Source organism: Sciurus carolinensis, chromosome 10 (assembly GCF_902686445.1).
Source record: "Sciurus carolinensis chromosome 10, mSciCar1.2, whole genome shotgun sequence".
NCBI classification, from domain to species: Eukaryota; Metazoa; Chordata; class Mammalia; order Rodentia; family Sciuridae; genus Sciurus; species Sciurus carolinensis.
Window position 1 is genome coordinate 139,376,587 of NC_062222.1, and position 13,965 is coordinate 139,390,551.

General features: G+C 58.3%; 1 protein-coding gene across 2 annotated transcripts; it reads left to right on the top strand.

Moving 5' to 3' along the window:
• Window positions 1-1,972: 1,972 nt before the first annotated feature.
• On the top strand, window positions 1,973-13,843 carry Mxd4 (MAX dimerization protein 4). Of its 2 annotated transcripts, none has more exons than XM_047566212.1 (6): window positions 1,973-2,199; window positions 2,279-2,378; window positions 5,566-5,595; window positions 10,964-11,078; window positions 11,992-12,200; window positions 12,584-12,726. In XM_047566212.1, exons 1-5 carry the CDS (start codon window positions 2,136-2,138, stop codon window positions 12,187-12,189), a joined length of 507 nt encoding a protein of 168 aa, XP_047422168.1. In that variant the 5' UTR covers window positions 1,973-2,135; the 3' UTR covers window positions 12,190-12,200; window positions 12,584-12,726. The 2 variants fall into 2 exon arrangements, with proteins under 2 accessions (XP_047422168.1, XP_047422167.1); XM_047566211.1 differs by having other exon boundaries at window positions 1,981-2,199; window positions 12,038-12,200; window positions 12,584-13,843.
• The last annotated feature ends 122 nt before the right edge of the window (window positions 13,844-13,965 follow it).

The window sequence follows — 13,965 nt, forward strand, 5'->3', positions numbered from 1 at the left end:
CCCGTGGGCACCGGGAAGTGCTAGGTCCTGGGTACAGCTGGATGAGGGGAGATTCGGAATTGGCCTGAACTAAAAATCTCAGACTGAGAGGCAGCAGGCAGGCTGCTCCTCACCTTCACGCCTGAGCACCTGAGACCGCTGTGGCCTAACCTCCTGTCCCTAGGAGCAGGAGGCCGCGAAGTCCCGCTTTAAGATTGCACTGTAACTAACCCTGCGGTCAATGCAGGGATGGAGCAACCTTGTAAAATGCTGACCCCTAGGTGATGAGTCCAGGTTCCCAGAGTGCAGTATGTGCCCCACTGCTTCCCAGAGTTGGGCACTCTCCATCCCGTACAGCTTCGGGCAGCCCTAAATACTAAAGGCTAAAGACTACCCTGGCTCTGGAGTGACTGTGGGCTGGAGCAGGAACAGCCCAGGTCAGCATCAGTTTTTTGTTTTTGTTTTTTTTTTTCTTATGTTGAGGCAGTTCTGTCTCCTGGCAGTATCAAGTTCCCCATTAGATCCTGCAGGGCTCTAAGTGTGCACACATTCTTCACCCTATGCATGATCAGACAGCAGTCACTCACATCCCAGCAGCACTGGCTGGACCACACTCCTCTGCAACCAGCCAAAGGTCACTAGTGTGGGAGTGCCAATCTCCATTGTGCTGGGATTGCTGGGGGGGGGGGGGGTTATTTGTAAATTGGGCATGTGGAAATACACAAGGAAATGTATGTAAACATTTATATTGCTCCCAAGACCTAGAGTGCTTAAGTTTTAACAGTTTTTGTTCTGTTTTGTTGGCAGCAGCGCTCCCCTTCCATGTAGAACTTAGGGTGGGGGATGTCCAGTCACTTTATGACACAAAACTTGCCAGCCACCACCCTGGGAGCTCCCAGGCCACCAACCTCAAAAGCCAGTGAGAGTGAAGATCTTGAGGCCCGTCTGAGACTGCCCTCGGGCTACCAGCTCTTGCTTCTACTGGGCGGGCCTTAGGGTCCAAGGCAGCGACTGCAGCCACGACCGGCCAGCCAGGCCCTTGCTGAAGAGGTTGTCCTCTTTCTAATAGCCAACCGCTCCTCCTTAGGAAAGGCGGCCTTGGCCTAAGGGCCAGGGCCTGTCTCTTGTAATGGCCCTACTCTTCAAACCAGACACCACACGCAGCCTCTGCTCTTGAGAGCCCCTCCTGCCGGTGGCAGAAGATCTTAGTCCTCTTCCCTAGACGGGAGACCCCACTTTCAGCGCGGTGTCCACTGGATAGCTCTAAGCTACACTCCCGCTCTCGGTTTCCCCATTGTCAACCTCAGAGAATCCTCAGTTTTATGCTCGAGTCGTCTGCGTTCCTCTCCCAGTCCAGGCCTTCCCTGAGGCCAGTCTGTCCCGCGGAGAGGTGTGTCGTTTGCAGCCCTACATGAGACCCCGTAGCAGAAGGCTAGGCACGGTCCTCTGGCGGAGTCAGTGCTGGAGCTGGCGCTGGGCAACAAGTTCCTGCACACACCATGCACGGGCCCAACGGGATGGCGGGGCGCTCATCTCGCAGTGCATCCTGCCTCGGGTCTCACGAGACGCTGCCCGCGTCCTACTGGCCTGGTGCAGCGCCAGGCGGCGGTTTCAGCGAGCTCCGCTTCCTCTCGGCAACTCGTCCGGCCGCTGCGCCCTTATTGGCCGCGCGCCCGGCTGCGGGTCATTGGTCCGCGGTCTCAATTTACATAGACCGCCCTGGTCCAATCGGCGCGCAGCACCTACTTAACATGCATGATGGCCACCAGTCAGAGAGCGCGGGGGCCGGGCCACCACGTGCTGTTGCTAAGCTTGGGCTCCTAAATTGTTACTACCGCTGTCGGCCTATCCGAACCGAGCTTCGCATCTGTCAACATTCTCGGCCCGGCCCGAGGCGTTCGGCCAGTCGCCATTGGTCCAGACCCTGCCCAGCGCCCGCCCCTAGGGCTGCAGCGCCAGCTCCCATTGGCTGTGTGGGCCGCCGCTCGCCCTTATGTGTCAATTTGAGGGCCTGAGGCAGAGGGTGGCGGCCGAGCTCAGGAGTCCGCGAGTCGGACAAGTGTGCCGCGGGGCGCGCTGGGCGGGCGGCGAGCGGAGCCGGCCGGAGCGCGCCGGGCAGCGGCCGCCGCCGTCCCGGGAGGGGCGCGGGCGGCAGGATGGAGCTGAACTCCCTGCTGCTGCTGCTGGAGGCGGCCGAGTACCTGGAGCGCAGGGACCGAGGTAGCCCGCGCCCCTTTGTGCGCCGGGTGGGCGGGCGGCGGGCGGGGCGGGGTCCGCTGACCGCGCCGTCTGTCCGCAGAGGCCGAGCACGGCTACGCCTCGGTGCTGCCCTTCGACGGCGACTTCGCCAGGAAGAAAACAAAGGCGGCTGGCCTGGTGCGCAAGGCCCCGAACAACAGGTACCGCCCCCGCGCGCCGCCCCGCCACCCCGGCCGGCCCCGCCCGGTGTCCCCCGGCCGCCTCGCGTGCGCCGCGCGGCTCCGCGCGCCCCGGCGGCCGGCCTGGAGGAGGCGCGCGGGCCCCGCCCGCCCCGCCTGCGCGTCGCCATCTTCCCGCGGCCGCGCCTCCAGCCGCGCGTAAACAGTGCCACGCGTACACGCCAGCCGCCCGCTCCGCGCCCGCCCCAAGGCTCTCTGGACTTTTCCAGGCGGGAGAGAAGTTGTCAGCGGGCTCCTGCCGGTGACCCTGGGCCCGGGACACTGAGGCTCAGCGCCTGGGCCCTGCGCTCGGCACGCGGAGGAACCGCCTCCTTACCCCATCTCCAAGCTGGGCCCTGCTCTAGGCTCAGCACCCCATGCCCAGGAGCCTGGACAAAGACCGCTCCCAGGTGTCCATTGGTCCTACCCAGTCTCCTGACAGTAAAACTCCTGACACAAGCTCAGGGATCCCCTTCTTTGGAACAGGAGGCCTTTGGGGAGATAGGAGGAGGGGGCAGGCTGCAGGGTGCAGGTTCCTTAGGATCAGCTACTTCCTCCAGCCTTGGCCTTGTACTCAGACTGCAGAAATCCTGAAGTTGGAGTGCACACATGGGGAGCCGGTACCCTGGGCTAGGGCACCTCAGGGTACCATCACCTGGCTGCTGTGGGGGCCTTTCATACCTGGCAGTGTCCAGGGGTCTACCATGGCCCACCTACTCCTGTGTCACCAGGCCAGTAGGTGCACTGGCCGGGGGCTTCAGGGCCCCTTGGCAGAGAGTACAGCTCATTCCTGTGGCCTGCCTGTTGTTGAGAAACATGCTGGCACGCAGACCCATATCTGTGGCGTCCTGGGCCTGGTAAGGAATTGGTTGAGTCTCCAGCTGCTGAGTCCCAGCATCTAGTTCCCTGCTAGGGATAGTTTGCAGAAGGACATGAATGTGTTGGGAGCACCACTGTCTCCAGCCTGGACAGTAAGCTAGTGAGGCCTCTGCTTCTGGCTGTCCCAGACTCTGGGAGGGGACCTCTGGCTCCCACAGTGTGGAATGCCCAAAGTTGACCACCAGAATCCTAGCCTAGGCTGGCTGACTGTTTCTCCTCACACAGCTCCATGAAGGCAATGCTATTTTTTAATCTCTGTATTACAGCTGAGGAAATGGGTACTTAGAACCATTTGGTTACTTGCCTGCCCCCACCCCCCGCCCACCTTTATGACTCCTGTTCCTGGGTGGGGTACACCTTTGGCTGGGATGAGGACCCAGGCCAGGGACTGAGAGGGTCTCCCCTGGCCTGGGTGCTCCTTCTCTGCAGCTCCTGTGAGCAGAGACCAACTCCCCCAGTGCCAGATGCAGCCCAGGATGACAGACATGGCTCCTGTGGGGGTAACGAACCTTGAGGGTGTTCTCAGCCAGCCTAGATGAGAAACTGGGGCTGCTGATGTAAGACTGTGTTTGCTAAGATGAGGGCTGGAACAAGGCACAGCAGACCTGGGTGAGAAACGGGTAGCACTGCTGTGGACTCAGGGCAGTGGCTCACTGGGAGGACACTGGAGCCAGCTTGCCAGGTTGGGCTCTCTGAGGTGAGCAGAAGAATGCATGCCTCACAAGGTCCTGGTGGTGCCAGGAAAACACTCAGCACAGCTCTAGCCAGGGTTAGTCCCACTTCTCCCCAGGGAAGGTGCTGCTAAGACCTGTGTGACATACCTCCTCTGCAAGAGTCTCTGGACACAGGGGTTGTTCCAGGAGGGCCTTATCGCCCTCTACCCTCAGGCTACTGAGAAGTGCTCCTCTGCTTCTCAGGTGGGCTCATCCTTTAATGGGTGTTGAAGGGCACCTGCTGACTTCAGCTTCCCTCTCCAGCTGGCATACCTACAGACCACATGGCCAGGCTGAGGTTTGGGCTGAGGGACAACCCCTGGTAGTCCAGTGAGGGAGTTAGTGATCCCCCTCTGGCCCCAACTAGCCCTGGCAGAGGGTTCCCACCCAGCCCATGTGAGTAGCAGGTTCTTGAGGACCCTGGAAGCTGTACAGGGAAGCCTAGGAGCTGGCAGGCATGGTGCCCAGGTGGCTGCAGCAGGTGGTGGACTCAGGCAGGGTGGCCTAAGGGTTGAGGATGAGAGATGCCAGATCCATGTTCCTGGAGCAGGGGAGTGGAGGTGGGCAGGCAGTGTCCAAAGCAGCCCAGGAGTTGGGGAGGCAGATATCGAGACTTAGTCTAGGTATGCCCCTGGGTGGCCTGAGCTCTCTGCTCCTGTGCACAGCCACCTGGGAGGCCTGGGAGCCCTGGCTTGGCCTGCAGCTCCCTCCTGTACTGGGAGGATGACTTGGAAGTTCTAGGGTAAATTTCCTGAGTGGCACCTGTGATGCTTAGGATTCTGTGCCCCATCTGAGTGGGCAGGACAGGTGGGGCTCAAGCAGCTGGCAGGGCTACTGTTCCCAGAGAGGCTAATCTTGGGCCCAGAGGGGCTAGTCCTGCCAGAACATGGTCCTCAATGTTCCCCACATCCAGTGTCCCAGGAAGCATCCATGTCTCGGAAATCCCCTGTGGCCTGACCTGGCCAGGACTACTTTGTCCTGGGTGTTCCCATCTGTGTGGTGGTACATGTGAACTTGACATGGTGGCCATGGGAGATTAGACAACCTTGTCCCCCAAGGACCTAGCCTGTGTGCTCGACGCTCAGCCTGTTGGCCCTTTTTGTGATCCTCCTTGGTCGCAAAGATACACCTGGCCTAGGGGAGCAGGGGACAGAAAAGGCAGATGGTTAGGTACCTCTGCAGCCCCAGGAGTACTGTGTGGTACAGTTTTAGCAGCAGCTACCTCTGCTCCCTGGGCTTCCCCCACCCTGTCTGGAAGTGGCTCTGCATCCACCCACCAGTCAGAGCCTCACTAGGCCTCATAGGTGAGCAGGGTGGCTCTGTGCCCCTCAGACCTGCTCACACCTCTGTGCTTCCTATGTGTGCCACTCCTGCCCCACACTCAGTGTCCCCTTAGCAGTTGGATGGCACTGTTGCACCTGCCCCAGCCCTTACCGTCTGGGGACCTCCTGGGGCCTGGACTTGCCCCACCACTCGCTGTGGGCTCCCAGGCCTTCCCCCCCAGAGGAGCCATTTGTTATTTTGCTCTGGTGGTCAGGCCTCAGAGTGAGCCCTGTCTTTCTTGTTTCTCTAAACAGGTCTTCACACAACGAACTAGAAAAGCACAGGTAAGTGACACTTGCCCCCACCAGTTTCTGTTCAAGCCTCCTGATAAGCCTGCCCCTTCTGCTGAGGGGATGCTGCAGCTGACCTGACAGTCCTAGGGAGGGCTGCCAGTGCCGCTAGGCTGTGCACTCAGCATGGAAAGGGTCAGTCTTGAAGGAGGGGGCCAAGGTCTGTACTTAGGTACTCTCAGGATGGCAGGCAGGGGTAGGGCCCAGCTTTGGGGTGCTCAGCCTGAGGCCAGAGCCAGGTGGGGACCAGGGACTTGGAAAATGCCCCGTGCTGGTGGCAGTCAGGGCTGCTCCCTGGAGGAGGCAAATGGGAACGCTTTGACAAATCAGAGTCCCTTTGGGAGTAACACTTCAGCCTTGGTGTCATGACCCTAGTAGAGGGTCCCACCACTCTCTGACCCCTTAGCCCCCAGTTCCCTGCCTTCTGCCTCTATGCCTTCTGGGGCCTGCCTTCCAAGGACCTGTGCTGGAATCTTGTCCTAGGGGCAGCAGCAGGGCAGCTGGCCTGGGCTGTCTCCCTGCACTCTAGCTCTGTTAGGCTGCAGGGCCCAGGCACAGGTATCCCACTTGGAGCAGCTGCAGCTGCAGGCACCCCCTGTGAGCTGGGTTAGGTGTGAGCCAGGGGCCTTTGCAGCTGCCTTGTGAACTCTGGGTGAGTGCAGAGGCATGTTGGGCCAGGAAGTCCCAAAGATAAGAGTCCCCATGCCAGGACCAGGGAGAGCCCCCGAGGGACACGGGATACCTCCCTCATGACCTTTGCTCTCATCTGTGAAATGGGCCCGTTCTTTGCTGCCTTCCTGGTGAGTGGGTGGGTCTGTATCCTAGTTGATCCCTCCTGGGTGTACTGGGAAGGTTTGAAGTTCAGCCAGTTCCCCGCCTCTCCCTCCCCCGTGTCTGCGCCCTCAGCAGCGCCAACTTCCGCTCCCCCGGGATTCAGGCCTCGGGCTGGGGCAGGCTGCTGGGCAGGGACAGAACACCGTGTTCCCTGAGGAGATGTACTTCCTGCACTGGTTGTCTGTGTTTGGGGGGTTCCCGAGAGACCATGGGGGTGGGGGCTGGTGTTGAGCCAGCCAGGGGTGCTTCCAGGTCATAGGAGACTAACCCAGTCTTGACCAGGATCCACAATCTGGGATGGGGCAGGCCACAGTGGGGATATTCTGGGAAGAGCTTCCTGCAGGTGGCATTTGGGAGAGCAGCCTTCAGGAGGTACCACTGAGGGAGGGCATGTGGCAAGGCATGGCAACCTGTGGTGGAGAACAAGAGATGGCCTCTGACCCCTGCAGCTGCCCCTTTATGCTGGCCTTGATCTCTGGCAGCTCCTCCTAGAACTCATGCTAAATGGGGCTCATGGAACCTCTTGAGATACAGAGGTGGGCAGTCTAGGAGTCTCTCTATGTCCCCCAAATCCAGTGCAGGGATTTCTGTTCCTGGCTGGCCAAGGCAGTTATGGACAGCCCTGACAAGGCTGCAGGCTGGAGCTGGGAGCCCTGGCAGAAACTTTGGTCTTGGCCGTACCTATGGCTGGCCTGGTGCTGGTACTGGATGCTCAGTGCTCCTGGCTGCTCTCTTAAGAAAGGAAGGAAGGAAGCACCAGATCGGTCTGCCTGGCTGGCTTCAGGGAGACAGGTCCTGGACATTCTTCCCTGGAGGTGTTCTCCTTGGGGGTCTGGTTTAGGCCTGTGGGGCTTCCCCTTGTGAGTGCTTTGAGCTAAGCCCAGTCAACCCTAGGACTGCCCTGACCCTGTTTCTCCTTCCCTAACCACCCTTGTATGTAAGCAGTTCTGGAAGGTCTGCCAAGGCCAGTGCTCTGTCACTGACTCCAGGGGTCTGGTAATCCTCACAGGCCTAGCTCCAGCCTTTGGCCTTAGTGGGTTCGTGGGAGAGAGCTCTGGCTATCCTTCCTGATCCTTAGCACCCCCTGGAGTGGCAGTGCACACCACAAAGCCCAGGCCTTAGTGCTCATTTGGCCCTTTTCCCCCCTAAGCATGGAGATGGTTGTCCAGGGCCTGGGTAGCCCTCAGCCGGCCCTGTGGGGCTGCCCCCATGTGCCTGATACACCAACCACATGGGGAATGTGTTTGTTAGATCAGCTAGAAGGTGCAGAGAAACAGGAGGAGGGGGCAGTGAGAGTTCCTCTTGTCCCTGTCCCCCTGTCTCTTGGACTTCCTGACTGCCTCTTCTCCAGCAGCCTGGCCCTGCCTGGTTCAAAGTATGACTCTGCCAGCTGGCCGGGACTCTCTTCTCAGGTGCTGGGGGACCCTGGCCTGGAGCCAAACCCTCTCAGAGCCCTAGGTCCTCTGAGGAGTGGGGATTTTCAGTGAGAGGCTGGGCAGGGCTCTGTGGAGGGCTGGCCCATGGTGGAGGCGGGGGTGCTGTTGATGTTAGGAGTCCCACGGGCAGGCCTACCTCCTAAATCTATGCTGGGCTCTTTTAGAAGTGTGGGGTTTTAAAAGCTGCTTGGAATGCTGGGTGACAGCTGTTGGCAGAAGGCTGGGGACACTGCAGTGACTTTAGGGAGGAGAGTTTGGTGAGAACCTAGTGTAGCCTGGGCTGTGGGGCCGGGGACTCAGAAGGGTGGGGACCTTCCCAGCATCCCACCACTGGCCATTGGCAAAGCTAATTCCAGGCCCTGGTCTCAGGCAGCCTGTCACAGTCACTGTCCAGGACTGGGAGCCAGGGCAGCGCTGGCTGTGTGCTTCCTGGGTTTGGGTGGACATACTGCAGTTTTAAACACTGCACATGTGTGGTCAGTCGCTTTGCTTTGTTTCTTGAGAAATGCATCATTTCCCCACACCCTGGGATGAGAAGGGGACCTTGCTATCCACTATTCCCTATTTGGATTTCTCACCCAGCACCACTTAAGTGCTTCCCACGTGTGTCCATGCACCTTCCCTGTCCCTGAAGCCTGTGCAGGACCTGCAGCCATTCTCCCAGGGTTCACAGCGATGCCCTTCTACACAAAGCAGGGGCTGAGTGCAGGCCTTTGCATACCTGGGGGGAAGATTGGGTAGGACCCCAATCCTAGGAACAGAAACGCGGATCAGTGGTGACTTTGAGAATTGTGGTACAGCCCTCTCCCACAGCAAACGGACAGGTCCCCACCGCAGGTCCGGCAAGTGCCAGCTACCCTTTGCACGTCAGCTGTTGTCAAGGGTCCATATGTGTCTGTCTGCTCGTCTGAGTTTTCTTTAATCACTGTGAGACAGAGCCAGCTTTTATGTCAGATTTGCCCTTCATACTCTGCAGCGTGCCTGTTTGTGTCCTCGCCTGTTGTCACATTGAAGTGTTCCTCCTTATTTTTGATGTGTATGAGCTCAAAATGCCATGAATACTAACCGTTTGTCCTTTATATGTATTGCAAATATTTTTCTACTGTTATTTGTCTTTTAGATGTTGTTTTTTTTTCTTTCTTATACGAATGTGTCTTTCTCTGATTGTAATAGTAATGTGTGGGTTGTTTTAGCATAGAAAACCTGGAAAATACAGAAGAGCACAAAGCTAAAGAAATAAACATTGCCAGCCGCATCCCTGGAGATGCTTGCTTCCCGTGCTTCATTGTGTTCAGTTGAGTCTCTTGTGTGCGTTCTCTGTTTTATTTTTCAAACAAAATTGGGTCACTTGTCACATATATGGTTCTGTATCCTAATTTTTTTATTTAACATTCATGATGTGAAAGCATAGCTACACTAAAATCATAATGTGATTGTCTCAGGGTGGTGCAATTTGGGGATGCTTTTTTTTTGTAGTTTTCTAATTTTTCCACAAAGGTCACATACCACTAATATAATTAAATGTTGGGTTGTAGAAATTGGCATTTTCCATATAATGAATGGACTGGGGAGGAGGATCCCTGGCAGTGTCCCCACTTGTAAACAGTTCTGGTGGTGGCTGCAGGAAGTGGGACCCTGCCTGGGAGGGACCCTATCTGAGCAGAGTGCTCTGTTCCTCACCAGCTCCATGCCTCCTACCCCTTTGGTTTTTGGAGAGGGACACTTGCCCCCCAGGTGGGGAGGCTGAGGTCCTGCCCTCCAGGCAGTCATGCAGCAGAGGTCTGAATCGCAGAGCCCACCGTGTGCCCCCTTCCCTGTGCCTGTGAGCTGTGGGGCAGAAGATCCTCCAGCCTTGAGGCAGTCTGGAGCTTTCTCAGCCCTCTTTCACACTTCCAACTCCTAGCCAAGTGCAGTCACAGGCCTGTGTCCTGGAAGTTCTTCCTAACATATAACTTGGATTCACCCAGAATAACCTCTAGGCCCCAGGATATGGGCTGGGTCATCAGGCAAGAAGGGGCTTTGCCAATGCAGAATGCTATATGAGTGACAGGCTTAGTGGCCCCAGGTGGCAACCCATCTCCCGCAGTGTAGGGTTGTTGTCTCTTCTCTATGATCTTTCCCTATACCTGGCAGCCCCTCCTCCCCTGGGTCTTGGGCTCCTCCTCTGTCCAAAGAGATCTGCTGCCCTCCAGGGTCTCTCAGGACTGAAAGAGAATGAATTTGTTAGGGAGCAGACATGAGATGATGGGGACCACTGGCATGGATCAGAGAGGAGTGGGTATTGGTGGTGGCAGGTGGGCCTCAGGTTGTCTACAGCTTGACCTGGCAGTTCACTCCTGAGAATGATCCTGAGAAAACATACTGGATTTGGAAGCAACCTCAACCACCAGCAGGGGCTGAGCAGATCTGCTACTGAGCATCTCTCAGCTAAAACCTCCCGGTGCCACTTAGGTGGATGCCTGCAGGTATCACGGAGGTCTCAGGCCACCACAGTGGTATCAGAGAGAAGGCCCCGCCGAGACCAGCAGGCCAGCTAGCCAGCCAGGAAAGGCAGCGATTCTGCAGGGGAATTGCAGCATGCGAACAAGCGCCTGAGAATGGCTCTAGTTGAAAACGGACTCATCCATATGGGTGTGGGGACAGATGGGAATAAGAAGTTTCCATAGGGAATACAGATCCCTACATGAGCTGCTCCTCGACCCTCCCTCCATGTGGCTTGTGTTTCTGTGAGGACAGAATGATCAGAGAGCATGCTGTGGTGGCAAGGTGGTGAGGTACATGTTGTCTGAGCCCCTGGATCTCTGAGCACAGATGGGGCTCTTAGGCAGGCCCTGTAGGGCCATGCGGACACCCATATGCAGATGGTCCTATATGCCTGGCTGCTCCTGGGGGGAGATGTCAGCCATATCTGCAGCAGGGTGGGATACTATGCAGGGGCCTGGCTGGCCACCCTCCCCCAGACCTCTCCTTCCACCTGCTGCCCCTTCACAGAGGCCCCAGAGAGCCAAATGCTACTCCCACTTCCCCTCCCTAGCACCTCTTCCCCCGGGCTTTGCCTCCTGACCTGACAGTTCTGTCTCTGGCTCTTTCAGACGAGCTAAGCTCAGGCTCTACCTGGAACAGCTCAAGCAGCTGGTGCCCCTGGGCCCTGATAGCACGCGCCACACCACGCTGAGCCTCCTGAAGCGTGCCAAGATGCACATCAAGGTGAGCAACCCGAGCCCTCCACCCTCTCTGGCTGCCTGGCTACCCCTGTTATCCCTAGCCCACCCCTGTGTGTCCTGGGCAGCCCTTGACCAGAGGTCCTGAGGTGGGTGGGGTACTGTCCAGCAGGTGCTCATCAGGGGCTTGGGTTTTTTTTGAGGGAAGACAGGAGTTTCTGGGGGGTGGAGGAAGTCATGTGGCTTGTGCTGGGTTTTGTTGGTGGTGATTGGGACGGAAGCAGTGTAGTGGCTGGCTGGGCTAGGGGAGGGAAGCTGGGGTAGTGGGCTCACTGAGGCCCCTGTGATGGGGCAACAACTGGAAGGAGATGTGGGGCCAGGAAGGACAGGGGTTCTTTCGTGTATTGCTAGAGAGGGCTACTTCTCAGCCCCTTTTGGTGCCGGGGGAGGTGGGGTTTGCTCTCAGGAGATATTACCTGGGGTAGCCCAACAAGGCTTTTAGATTGAGACCTGCTGATTTGGGGATCTTTGGACATCTGGGTCAGTCAAGGTAGATCTCTGTCCTTTGAGGGGCTTCTGCTTCACAGGCATTGGTACCTCAGGCGGGGCTGGCAGGAGCTTTGAGGAGGTACAGTGGGGAATGGGGGCCCTCAGCAGGCAGCGTCTAGGTCCAAGGAAGATTAAGAGGGTCCGAGGGTAGGGCACTGATGCTGCGGGTACAGGCATGGTCTGGGCCAAAGCCTATGGGCAGGTGGGGCTGCTGTGGGTGAGGCTGTCCTCCAGGAGAAGGGCGGGTGGGCCTGTCACAGCCGACTGAAGGCTGTGGGCATTCTGGAGTTAGGCTGCAGGTAGAGAGCACAGGGCCAGGCTGGAGAGTGCATGGCCGCCTGACGGGTGAGGAGGGCACATCAGGCCATGAGAATCTGCCCTACCCAGGCCTCTGCCTCTGCACCCATGAGGGGTCGCCCCCTCCTGGCCACAGGCTCACAGTGCCCTACCCCCCAGAAACTGGAGGAGCAGGACCGCAGGGCACTGAGCATCAAGGAGCAGCTGCAGCGGGAGCACCGCTTCCTGAAGCGGCGCCTGGAGCAGCTGTCTGTGCAGAGCATGGAGCGTGTGCGCACGGACAGCACCGGCTCCGCCGTCTCCACGGATGACTCAGAGCAAGGTGGGCCCGGGACAGCCTGACCCAGGCCTCTGGGCACAGGCCTCCTGCAGCTCCTGGTGAAACAGGAGGTGCCTGGGGGTGGGGGGAGATGCCCTCTGCACTCTGCTCACAGTGGCACCTTTGTGCCTCGCCTTGGTGTTCAGGAGGGCAGGAAAAGAGGGCGAAGCCAGGGCCAGAGGCCGGCTGGGTTCTTCACAGCAGCTGCAGACTAGAGTCATCCTAGCATTTGCCACTTCAGGGCCCAGGCAGGTCCCCTGCTCCTCCCTCTGCACCCACCCCCAGACCCTCTGCTTCTGTAAAGGGAAAGATAGGCTCTTACTTGGAAGGGAACCCCATGCTGGTCCCTTTGGAGTGCCTGACCCAGCCCTCTCTGTTCTCCCCAGAGGTGGACATAGAGGGCATGGAGTTTGGCCCTGGTGAGCTGGACAGTGTTGGCAGCAGCAGTGACGCCGATGACCACTACAGTCTGCAGAGCGGTGGCTGCAGTGACGGTGGCTATGGGCGCCCCTGCCGGCGACCTGGCCGCCCTAGCCTCTCATAGGCCCTGCACACTCTGCTGCTTGACCCGCCGCCCGCCTGCCTGGCCAGCGTGTCAGCCTCCAGTTCTCCCTTGACCAACGCAGCCTCTCCCTGGGCCACTGCTGTGCCATTCTGGAAACTCCAGCTGCTGCCTGGGCTGCCCGCCTCTGCCTGCTGCCTGCTGGTCAGGGCCTGAGCCGCCTGCCCGCCCACCCCTCCCCTCCCCACTGGGCAGGGTCCCTTGCAGGGAGGCAGGGCCCGGCTCCCATGACCTGGAGCCCAGGGTTGCCGCCCAGGGTCTGCTCTCAGATTCCTAATCATTCCAGAAGTATTAAATGTCATTGCTGCAAATCTCGGCGGGCACCGTGTAAGGGGCTTAATGACCACCTCAGGGAGCTCAGACCCAGCACTGGATCCCAGGAGAAAGAAGTGGACTGAGGAAGGAAGGAAGGTGCGGCTGTTTTTCTGTCCACTTGCTGGTCAGTCCATACAGGCTCCTGAGAGAGATCGAGAAGGGCGGGACTTGGTTGAGCACCCTGGGAAGGTAGGCGGAGAGGGGCCTTTCCACCCACAGGCTTCAGGCGCTGGGGGTGGGCTCCTAGTGGCAGGCTGAGGCAGTCCACATCAAGTGGGCAGCATCTGTTCTGTCAAGACCTTCAGATGTACACACACACCAGGCCCACACACGCACATGAGGGCACCCTGGAGGGAGGTTGGCCTTTGGGGGCCACTTAGGCAAATGCTGGCCCCTGGCCTGTGCCTGGCTTTGTCTCTCTGTGCCCGGCACCAGCTCACTTGTGCCAGCCCAGATGCTCTGCCTCTCGGCACAGGAAAGAGCTGCTTCTGCAGGGCTAAGGTGAGCTGTGGTGGAGGCAGAGCCACTGGGTCCACCTGGGCTTTTCAGCTTCCTTTCTTATTACAAAGCAAAGGAAGCAAGACCACGCTGCCTAGCAGTGTGACAGGAGCTCCCTTCAGGGGGAACTCACAGTTGTGCCCACTGCAGCCTCAGCTGGCAGAGGCTTCTCCAAATACAAAACAGAAACATTTTTAAAAAGAGAAGAAAAAAAAAAAGCTCTAAAGACCCTCACCAAGGGACGTGTGTGCCGCCTCGATTTCCTGTACAAGATTTTTGTATTCTATTTTCCTAGCCGTTGTTGTGTCCTTGTATGCTGAGGGGTGGGAACGACCCAGTGTCTCAGGGACCCATCCTCTGTCATGTTGTCATAGTGTGCCTTGTGTCCCCTGT